The sequence below is a fragment of the Pseudopodoces humilis genome, chromosome 1, assembly GCF_049639895.1.
Source record: "Pseudopodoces humilis isolate 2021_Gansu_Grassland_sample_001 chromosome 1, ASM4963989v1, whole genome shotgun sequence".
Taxonomy (NCBI): Eukaryota; Metazoa; Chordata; class Aves; order Passeriformes; family Paridae; genus Pseudopodoces; species Pseudopodoces humilis.
In genome coordinates, this window is record NC_142200.1 from 38,909,405 (window position 1) to 38,921,530 (window position 12,126).

The 12,126-nt window shown below is 39.9% G+C and overlaps 1 protein-coding gene across 1 annotated transcript in view; it reads right to left on the minus strand.

Annotated features, from left to right (window-relative positions):
• RGS20 (regulator of G protein signaling 20) overlaps positions 1 to 5,118 on the minus strand; it is a 34,154-nt gene extending 29,036 nt beyond the window's left edge. Inside the window, exon 1 of the mRNA XM_088064021.1 lies at positions 4,993 to 5,118. Coding sequence (XP_087920147.1) covers positions 4,993 to 5,115 — 123 coding nt within the window. The 5' untranslated portion in view covers positions 5,116 to 5,118. The remainder of the gene's footprint in view (positions 1 to 4,992) is intronic.
• Positions 5,119 to 12,126: the final 7,008 nt, after the last annotated feature.

Below are 12,126 nucleotides of genomic sequence, written 5' to 3' on the forward strand. Positions count from 1 at the left end.
ACAGGATATACTATTGTTGTAAAGGATACATGTCCAGAAAACAAAATTAACCACCAGAGAGTATAATAGAGAGATAATGTTCTCCAGCTTGTCCTAGAAATAACTTTGCTTACCTTTAAGTGCATATGATTTTACTTTATTAATTTTAATCTATAACTATTTGGCAAAATACCCACTCTTTTCCCTATCAAACAATATACTGTATCATTAAAGAAGTTATCAGTATGACTAGTTGCTCATAACTTGGTGGTCCTAAATGCCCCATAATACTCCTATATCTCTCCCAGAATTCTGTCTCCTTTTGAGACCTTGCTCTTGAATAAAACAGAGCATCAAACATATCAATTTTATATCTGCTATGTAAGAATACATTTTGGCTTAAGCAAAGAATGCTGGCTGCATCTGAAAGTGGTTCAATCCCCAGCTATACAGTTTGTGCCCATCTCAAACATAAGAGATAATATGTGACTGTTAAATTATGTTTCATCCTGTTTAACTATGTACAAGACCTGTTCAGAAGAACAGAAGTGTGTTCTTGGTATAAGCTACTGCTTGGTTTGTTCTCAACACCCTCTGACAATCACAAGCTTTCAGACACTCATATGCTACCGTGACTAAGTATGAAAAACATACTATAGCAAATAAACATTCCTGACATGAAAATGTACTTGGTGGGAATTATATTGACTGAAAAGGGTGAGTACATTTACTAATACCAGGACTTTTCCTATTCTTATAAAAGATAAAGACAACATCTGACTTCAGAGGGACTTTTAAGAATAATAGCAATTAATGACTGACAGCACTCATCAGCTGAAGACACTGGAATACTTGGATAAAAGCTGTGCAATTACTCAACTGCCATGTCTTCCTTTGCAAATAACAACTTATATGATTTTTGACCTTTCTGGAATTTTTTTGTGAATGGATTCCAATTTTATCAAAGAAATTATGATTCACAGCAGTTGCCAAATAATTTAGGTGAGCTATGTGTGGTCATGAGAGACTTTCACATTACAAGCATTTAATAGAATAATGTTGGACATCTCCAGGCTCAAAGGATTCCTGCAGAGCTGAGATCAGCTAGACAAAGCATAAAGGATGCCATATTTCCCTGAGGCTGCTCTTTCAGACAGCATGCTTGAGGCTGTTTCCATTTCTGCCTGGTCTCCTGTGCAGAATTTAAATGGATGGCACTTGGCAAGCAGAAAAGCCATGCTGGTATAACCAGGTATCACTGTGCCTCAGCCTACAGGTTATTGTTTAAGGAGGATTAATATTTGCTCTCTGTGTCTCCTTGGCACATACCTTCTCACTTAACACTATGCTTCTCTTCACCTCTCTGCTCCATGTCCTGTGGAGGAAAGGAAGCCCTTGCAGGTGAGGCAAATGGCAGAAAGCTGGAAAGGATTCTGCTTCAACCCCTAGCAAGAACAAGGCTGCTCTCTCAAAGAAGGTGAGCTGGAAGTAAAGGGATCCCACATCCCACCCCCACTACTTGAGCAAGGCAAACTGAACACAAATTCAAGAAAGATCCAGATCATAAAACAGTATCACAGCAAGGTGGGAGTCAACTCCTCAGATCAGATTTATGATCAGGTCCCACAACCACCAGGCAAGCCCACACTGACAAGTGACAACCAAGGTCAAACCAGGAAGGCAGCCCAGGGTGGGAGGCTCCACTACATGGCCATGACTGGAGACCATCACTCCTTCAGGCTCAGCTCAAGGGAACAGGCCTTGTGGGCTAAACTTAAACAGAGCTGCTGGGTCCATGGGTGAGGGTGGAGGCCCCAGCTGAGGCTGCTCAGGGCCATGAACACTTATTAATGCCCTCAGAGCCCTGACATTGCTTTCTTATCTGCACTTGCCCCGTCACTTGCTGTCTGTAGGTGCATTATTCATGTAAACCCAACCAAATCTGGAGATTGTATGCTTATAAACCACAATTATGCTATAGAAGTGAAACAGGTTCTATCCAGGTGTAATCTGGACATGATTGTGTACTGTGGCAGCTCTCTGGGGAACATTCTCACCCTCTTCGGAAGAAAGGATAGCAATGAACACTGTGAACAGGACTTTGGCTGAATTTTGTCCATAAAGGAAAAAACTGTGATCTATTTGAAACCTTTCTCTATCTCCCTACGCAGTGTAATGTTTCTGGGGTATTTTATTTTGTTTACTTGCAAAAAGCTCCTTGGGAGCACACATGAATGCACCTGTGTTAGATCTGGGTTAAGAATGTCCTTGTATCTTTGTGCTGATAGTGGTAAAAAGCAGTTTATTCACTTTTGTTTTTTAACACTTTTACAAATCAAAATGCAAACATGCCAGAGAGAAAGGCTTTTTAAGCAATGCAAATGGAGATAGAAACAAACAACTCACTGAGTTAATTTAAATGTCATGAAGAGAATTTAAAAGGCCTTTAAGCTCTGCCTACCACTTTTTAAAAACATTTTTTTTGTAATTCAGTTTCTCTTTGAAAGCACACTCAAGAATAAATAAACTTAATTCAATTGTTCCGTTAAAATATTTAGGTTTGTTGTTTTTGTTGGTTTTTTTTGTTTTTAGTTGTTTTTTTAATTGAAATATTTATTTGATATTTTGGCTTTTTTACTCTTTAGCATGTTGAATTAGATGCCAGCTTGCTCTCAGAAGCAGCCACAAGTCACACTGAGAAGTATCAAATCCAAAATCTCATCTAAAGTGGAAAAGAACATGGGAAATAATGAGGACTGTGGAATCAGTCTAATCAAGGACCCTGTCAGTCACACAAATTACAGGTCTAAGAACATAATCTCTCTATAGCAACCAGTGTCACATAAATAAATGTTTTACCAAAAAGAACCTGAATTTTCTGTACACTTCAATGCCACCAGGAATTATTTAAAAAAAAACCAAACCCAAACCCAAACATTTTAATGTGATCTCCTCTCTTCTGGAAGTGTAAATGACAAACTAGCCTTGAACCTTGCAAACTTCAATTTATTTTCCTAAATAATACTAGTAATTCATATAAAGCCTCTGTGCCGTGGTTCCCTGTCAGTAAAAGAGAAAGGCATTTCCCTCCCACGTAAAGTAAAGCCTGCAGTTTATTTTAGCTCCCCAGCCTTAGGGCTGTACACACTTGTAGACGAGTAAGTCTTCTGACTTCCTACCACTAACACAATCCTTGCAGACTCATTGGCTAACAGTAACATTGCTTACATTACATATGTGAATAGATCATTTGCTGATATGGTTTATGAAGTTTTGGAAACATATTTCCCCAGAGAATGTAGCCTCATACCTGAGCTTCCACATCACAGCAATTGCAACTCAACTGAGCTCAGGAAGTCTTTACAGGGCATCTCCTGGGCAGTCCCTGCAGCCTGTCTCTGTTACCAGGGATGAGAGCCACACCAGTAGAGCTGCAGCATTTAGAAACAATAGCACTAAACAAAGTAAATGGGACAGATAGCAAACAGGAGAAGGGAAGCCGGCAGCAGTGCTGTTTAATGAACTGTGGACAGTAGCTGAACCTTCTACTGGCATTTACGTCCCTCTAAAGATAAATCCTTTGCAGAATAGAGGAATAATACTTTATCCTCTGTGAGGCTGCTGACTCAGTCCTGTGTACCATGTTCTCAGAGACTCAGCAACAAACTACAAATTCATGTGATAAACCCAAAAGCAATCAGCAAGCTGAAGGGTACAATTCACCTGGAGTGAATTAAAGGATGGCTAAATGAGAAATGACTGTGGACATGAGTTATGAAGAACTCAGTATCTGAGTTTCAGAAACTATTACTGTCAATGGTTAACTTCAGGAGCCATTGGGCCTATGACAAAACCCCTTTTGCCTTCAAGAGGGTCAAGAAGTCCCCAGGCTCATGTGCCAAATGGACAGAAAGCAGGACAGAATGACATGAAATTCTGAACAGAGTGTACTTTTTTCATTATCAGAAAGAGTTTTCTGACAGCAGCAAACCAGGCTGAGCATTTCCTATCAGCAAAAGCAATGAAAGTAATTTAGGATTCTTGATGAGTGCATTCCTATAATTCAAATGAAATGGCATCTAAGAAGTGGATATACTTTGGTTAAGGAAATGGGATGGAGAGATCAATTTTAGCTTTAACTTGAATATTTGTAAAGCAGATGTGGAATTGGGAATGGCTTCTTTCCCTGTCTTAGTTTTCACCAACCCTGCCAACAAACTCAACTGGATGCCTTAGCTGCTCTCTATGCTGGCTTTAAGTCTGAAAAAAGACAACTTTTGTGGTTTCAGGAGTGCAGGATTTTGCTATCACATTCTTTCCCTATCATGCATAATGGTGCACCACTTTTGCCCCAGAGCTTTAATAAGATACAGTTTCTTGCGTTTGTCTCTCTTGCTGTGCTGCATAGGTGCATGCATAAATAAATAGTATCAGCTCAACCCTCAGGCAACTTTCAGGCTTTTGACAAAATCTAGAAGATACATGACCATTGTTTTTAATTAAGGAACACTCTACAGGTTCACTAAAGGGGATTTAGTGTAACTCCCTAGTAGACTTCAGTATTATGCAGTTTGATTTCTTTGGCGTATCATCTTTTGTCAACTATCGATAAAAATAATCTGACATAGTATCAGTAAAAACTGCAGAACTCTTCATTTTCTTAACACCACGAAGCAACATATTTTCCCTCACCCTTTTAGCAACAGATTAGCTTCACAAAATATGAATAATTTTTGTTAGATGGATGTGTTTATTATATTCTTAAAGCAGACACTTAGTGGGAAGGCAGATCACCACCTCCTTTGTCACTGCGGTTGCAACATGCTGAGGAACATAGGGCAGGGGATGAGGCTCAGGAAAAAGGAAAACTACGTGAATAGTGATGTCTTGGTGATAAACAGCCTATAGCTGTTATTCATTACATTAATATCTTCTTTCTCCTCTTTTCCAGATACACCATTTCACCCCCTCCTACAGGACATTTGGATAACTAATCCTGCCTTTTTTTCTTACCTTGAAAATCCACTGTGCAGCTGCAATATCTGCTTCATCTTCATTTTGGAGGTTCTCCTTTGCTTGACAGTTATCTGCATGGTAGCTGTGAGTCCTGAAGTAAAGCACAACTTGCCTCCACATCGAGAAATAAAAAGGCTGTTCCTGAATCAAATTTTACAATGACCTGTCTTGGAAAAGCACGACTTATATTTAATGATGAGACTAAACCAAATCCCTGACATTGGGCTGAATGACAACAACATAAAGATTGTCTTTCCTTAAACCAATGGACAAATGTCCAGGCCTCTTGTAGCTTGGCAGTTCTTCCTGCAGCCTCTGCAGTTCTGGAGACAAACAGGATTATCTGCCCCCATTATCTGCAGTGTCTCATCCCTTCAGCATGTGCCGGCTTAGAGATTAGATTTACAACTTTGTAGGTTTTAGTAAATTGCAAAGGAGAAGGACAGGCACAGAGTGATTGAACACACCAGAGAAACAAGCCGTAACAACCATGAGACACTTTTTATCACCTCAGAGTGAATGTGTTTCATTTACAACTTGAAAGAAGAAGGAACTCAGCACACAGTTATACTCTGCAGGCAGCACCAAATGGAGATGTCTGTCTTAGGTCAGTGGTACCTGCCAATCACATGTTTTTCCTCATTGGCTGAACAGATGGCCTGCTGGTAATCCTTGCAGCGCCAGTGAAAACAGCACATGAGCCGCAGCCATGTCTCAGGATAGAGACAAATGTAATTATTAATTTTAAATTAAATATAAAGACTAAGACTCCAGGTAGATTATGAATAGATTATTTCTCCCAGCTGTATAGAGGTCTGGCAGGTTTTTGACATCATTCACTTGCTATTGCTTACGTTCTTTTTCAAGATGAAAAATATGTCTAACCCAACATTTTTCTTCTACCAAGAGTCCAAAGTTTTGACAATTCAGCACTGTAGATACAAGGTAGATATAACACCTCTGCCCACACAGCATCTCATGTGAGAAGAGCTGCCTTGGTCACATTTCTGTCCTCTTTTGAGAGAAATCCAGTGAATGCTGAGGAGAAGAACTAAGACCAATGAAGTTTGACAAGGCAAATTGCAGTAGAAGTCATCGTACAGTAAACTGTCTTACAGAAAGCTGTAGCATAAGCTCCAGTAATCAGCTGATTTTGTCAGAGTTGCTGCTGAGGCTTAGGAAAACAACTTTTTTTTTTTTTTTTTTGTCCTCTAGCCAGGCTTACCACCAGCAGCACTGGGTTTCGGTGGGTTTTTTGTTTGTTTGTTTGTTTGTTTTGTTTGTTTGTTTTGTTTGTTTGTTTGTTTGTGGGTTTTTTGGGTTTGTTTGTTTGTTTGTTCATTTGGTTGGCTTTTTTTGCATGTATGCGTTTTTTGTTTTGTTTTTTTTTTTTTAAACTTAGCTCAGAGGTAAGCTTTATTTCACCTGGTACGGCAGCAATTTCTGTGAGAAGACCAATCCTACACCTCCAGGTGTGGAACCCCATGTACAGACAAAAGCTGTTGGCACAAAGCAACAGGTGGAGGTGAAAGGAGGAGATGCTGTGGGCTCAAAGAGTGGCTGGAGACTCTTCAATAGAGTCTTCTTTCAATAGAGAAGGGAATGTACATAAGACAGAGACACGTGTCCCTACTCCCTAAAGTAATACACTCTACTATTTTAACCCCAGATAAAGTATTTCTCAAGACTACAAACAGTACTGCACTGGCCTTTCTGTTCCTGTTTTTGCATAGCCCTTCACTTCCAATTTTCTGGCATTACAGCATTGTTCCATTATACTAGGGGAAAAAATAGAAGGTGTATATATTACAATAACATGTTAGTTTCTATTTCTTTCAAAAAGATCATTCCTATTGCAGATAAGTTGTGTGTGGTTCCTTCACTGAGCTTGTAAAACCTAATTTCAAAGAGGTGGTGGAGCAATCAGAAGGTTGCCTATTATAACATATGCACAACTCTGGCATATTAGCTTTGCCAAATCCTTTGGGCCAGAATCTGATTAATTTAATAGAAAAACGATCCAAGTGATCTATGATCTATCAAATGATCTATGACCTAGAAGTCAGGTAAGTCCATATCCACTGCAGGAAGCAGGAGTTACTTGTTAAAAAGGATACTTACAAAATAATGTTTTCCCACCATGACACACACAATAAAATGAAGACAAAATACAAGGAGAAAACAAAGACAGATGAAGCCATAAAAATTCAGTTCATAATGGGCCAATCTTGCTATAATTCCTTAGGACAAATATCTAATGAAGTACTCCACATCTTCTCATATTCTATTTCCGTGCAAGGAGGCCTCATCAACCCTCCACAATTAGAAGAGAAAAAAAAAATATTTTAATGTTTTGTGAATTAGAGAAGTGTGCTCACTTCTCTAACCTTCTAAGCATGTTTTACTTGGAAAAACTTTCAAAGCATTTTCTTCTATACATGTTAAATACTTGTGCAGACATGCAGGAGCCAGGTGATGCACAGAATGCTGAAAGGTTAAATGACAGGTGTGCAAAACACCTCTGTAATTTGGAGAATATGTGATAGACAATGATACATTGTTCTTATTACAAGAAAGAAAGGAGAACAGAAAAATACTCTCACGATCCAGCTGTCTGTAGTTTCAGTGTGAGGATGACTCATCTGCATTAATTTCCTAGTATTAAACTATTGAGCATTCTTATTCTTTTTGATCCAGGAAATTGATGACTTTTATTCCTGCATGCTGATGTGCTTTTCACTTTTCACTCTGTTTCACACATCAATAAAGTCATCTAAACATAGCAACTTCAAGTGAAGCTGCATTGCCAGAAGTTAATGGACAAGCACTGATGTGACCAAAAATAGCTAAATGAGAATTGTTTTGCACACCTGACTCCTAAAGGATAGATGCTTGCCAAAAAAATAGGCGCACAGCACTTTTACAGTAATTTCCTTTAGCAAGATCCAGAGAATCAACCAGCACAAATAAGGCACCATGGGATGCTCCAAGCTGATGACACAGAATGGGTTTGTACTGATTGCTGAGAATTGCCTTTTGCTGTCGTAGCAATGACAGGCACACAAGTCAGGCTCCTGTAATAACTGTACAATTGTTTCCTTTCTCAAAGTTTTCCCTTGAAATTCAATGAAGTTCCTTCACACAGAGAGTGCCTCATGGGACTCACACTGGTGAAAATTTTCAGATGTGCCCAAGGGTTTGAAGAGGGGCGATAAGAGCACATGTGAATCTTTGTAGCTTACCCCCCACCCTCTAACAAGGTGGTTCACAATTCCACTGTGCATTTGTCAAAGGAGTAACACTGTCACAAGCAAAGTTTCCACTACACTATTCACCTCCTTTCTCAAACATTTCTGGGTGTGCTGAATAGAACAGACTTCAACCAGATGCTTTTTGCACTCTGTTGAAGACCCTTCTGTACTCTGAAAGCTGTTAATTTCTTCCAACCCTCTGCTGTATGTATCTCATTCAAGAGTTATGAGTCAATGCCCAGACTTTCCTTCTTAATTCAGGAGAGCTGTTGGATGGAATACCACACCTTACACACCTTGTCTGTACACACGAAGAGCCCTGCAGGGGTGTGAGACATGACTGCCCTTTACAGAGCTATAGTAACTTTGTGTTAATGTTTTGCCTTTATTCCATTGTGTGGCATAGAAGAATATGTAAATTAAATATAACTGTATACAGGTATATCCAGGAGCAATATATTATTTGCATATATATTTAATTTATATATTTAATGAGGCACATTGGCTTCACTACTTTGATTCCTCTGCTGGAGATTCTGTTACCTTGCCTGGCACAGATGTCATGCTTACCCTCATAGTTCATTAAATACCTGATGGAATCTGTTAAAAAAAAAAAAAGTAATCACTATTACAATTATTTCTCCCCTCTTTACATTTCTGTTAATTCAATAGATGCATACTTTCAACCAGTATGCCTCACTCTGAGGTTACAGAAAAGTTACAGGGAAATATTTTTTACTGTAGTCTCTCAACAGCCTGGGAAATGAATAGTAAAGCCTATAAAAAGTAAAGAGTCTGAAATTTATAATGAAGTCAACATGCCAAATCACACCTTTTAAAACTTCTTTTCTACAGACAAATGACTGTGTTGCTGTAGTATCAACATTTTGACTGCAAACAGCAATCCATCTTCTTTTAGCCAGACTCCAGGCCAAATGGATGGTGATAAACTCTTGCAGGTGGTGGAATAGGCAAAAAATAGTCTGATATATATAAAAAAAAAGGCCACTGATGAATAATCTGAACAAGAGATCACATTGGGCACCAAACTGAAACCATGAACTTATTATTTTCTGCTTACAGTAAGGTACTGAAATAATATTGGAAGTAGGAACTAGAAGTGAGAGAACCACGACCCTGTGCATACCTGTACTCAGGTTCAGAGTACTGTGGTACTCTTAGGTTAAGCCTGAAGTGTGTTAAAGGGCTGGGAGAAATATGCTGGGCAAAGAGGATTACAGCATTTTGGATTATTTCCTTGAAATAGGTGATCCCTGGCAGAAGAAACGGCTTTGCACATCTAAGCAAGAATTCAGGACATTACTCTGCTGGACACAGGGGTACATGGTGAGGAGCACCTCTGTCTGTGTCTTAAAAGTGGCAGCTGGAAATACACACTAAGAGGTGCTGATCCAGTTTCCTAAGGTTTACTTAAATGATTGGACTGAACTTGGAAGGGTGAAGATGGAAGAATACCATACCTGGCCTAGGTAAGAGAATGCAAAAAGTCATCAGTGTTTTCAGTGCTGGGACAGTTTGGGGTTTGGGCAGAAGCATCACTGTGGAGAACTGAGGCAGTTTCATGGAAGCAAAGCCTGATGTGGTGAATGGTAGCTTGTAGGATCACTGTGCAGGCCTTTAAAGTTTTGTTGTAGTTTAATCCCAGCTGGCAACTGGGATTAGCAGTTGATTAAGCACCACGCTGCTGCTCGCTCACTTTCCCACATGCAATGGAGAGAAATGGAAGAGTGGAAGTGCGAAAACTCATGGTTTGAGATAAAGACAGTTTAAAACAGAAAGCAAAAGCTGCTCATGCAAGCAAAGCAAAACAAGGAATTAATTCACCCTTGCCCTTTGGCATGCAGGTGTTCAGCCATCCCAAAGAAAGTCAGGCTTTGCATAATAGGTACTTGGGAAGACAATCAACATCACTCTGAATATCTCCCCCTATTTCATCTTCCCCCAGCTCTATATGCTGAGCATGATGCCATACAGTGTGGGATACCCCCTTGGATAGCTGGGGTCAACTGTCCTGGCTGTGTCTCATCCAAAATCCTTGTGCACCCCCAGCCTTCTCCGGTGAGGTGGAGGGAGAAGCAGAAGAGGCCTTGGTGCTGTGCAAGCCCTGCTCAGCAGTAATGAAAACACACGTTTTCAGCACAAATCAAAAAATTCTCTCATGCTAGTCACTGTAAAGAAAGCTAATGCAATCCCAGCCAAAACCAGCACATACCCTCATTATGCAAATTTCATTTTAAAAGCTTCAAGCCTTGTTCTGTTTATTTTTCAAGACCTTTGGCTTTGGTTTCTTTATAAAATGGGTAGAACCATATGTATCATCATTGGTAACATGATCTGAAACGACTGTGGAAAAGGTGAATATGTTTATTCCAGGCGCCCAGTGCTGGACACAAAAGGAGTGGCAAGTGAGACATGCCATAAACAGGCAGAGCAGAAGCAGGAAATACTGAATGCCACAGGACAGAAGTTACAAACACTCATTTAAAAGAGGAACTGGTTAAAATAAGGCCAAATTCTAACTCTCAGCTATGAAGCAACAATCAGATTCAAATAAACTTTCAAAGTAACAGATTTTTCAAAACTGTGTGGAGTTTTCTATGCTAGAGATCAGGAGATGTGCCAGCATTTCTTATCATTTCTTATGTGAATAAACAATGTGCAAGAATATAAATTTGTTAGATTAAACTTCCAAGTCCTGCATGTTTGGTAATCTATGGAATTACATTAATGGATGTATTTATTACAGACTAAATGACACAGAGTGTGCATAGGGTTTAAGAAGCTTTCTTCTGATGAATCATAAAGACATGCAAATACTGTTACTTGGACTTACCTGAGATTTATGCTTGTCTTATGAAGAAACCAACAGGTTTTTTTTTGTGGTATGAAGGCAGACTCATTTTAAAAGAAATATTCTATAGAAGAAGTATAAATCAGTGGCACAGTGACAACAACTGTCCTGAAGTTAAAACCACCTCCACCTATTGAGATACTGGCCAAGCATAATTTAAAGAACAGTGTATCCTCTAAATGGAAAATACAGAGACCCTAGAAAATTAAGTTAGCAGCAGACCAGCTCTAAACTAGCTCTACATCGTCTGTCTTGATCTGCTCACACACAAAACCCTGATTAATTTTGTTTTCTCCTTATATGTTAGCAGAATGACTTTTCGGGATGATTTCTGACTGGGAGCAGTATGTCTGTGCACTTCAACACAGTATGACTGGAAAACCTCGCTCAGCAAATGAGTGCACTGAGATTTTTCTTGGAAACACAGAAGTTTAAGCCCATAGTTTCTGAAACACTTGGGCCTTTAGTCTCAAGTTTCCTTCCAAGTCAGACTCGTGCTGTCTCTGAGGAAAAGCTGAGCCATTTCTGCAGATATCACAGGTGGGAACCTGTGGGCACATGCTTTATCCTGAATTCCCAATACGGGATTAGATAAAATCATACAAGTATACACAGGCCTTGCGTGTGGGTCAGAGCAATCCCAGACACAAACACAGGCTGGACAGAGAATGAATTGAGCTCAGTTCTGAGGAGGACTTGGGGATGTTGGTTGACAAGGAGCTCAACGTGACCCGGCAATGCGCACCCAGCCCAGAATGCCAACCCTGTCCTGGGATGTATCCAGGCAGCGGGGTTGGAATCAGATCTTCTTGAAGGTCCCTTCCAACCCAAACCATCCTATGGATGTATGACACGTGAAGGTACATATAAACGTGTATATTTATGTGCTCTAAATTCGTGTATGCAGTTACACCAGCACAGCCATGCAGTCACACGCCTGACTGCGCGCGGGTGGCGCGGTATATCCCTCGCAGGCCGCCGTCGCGCTCACGTGAGCGGCGTCACATG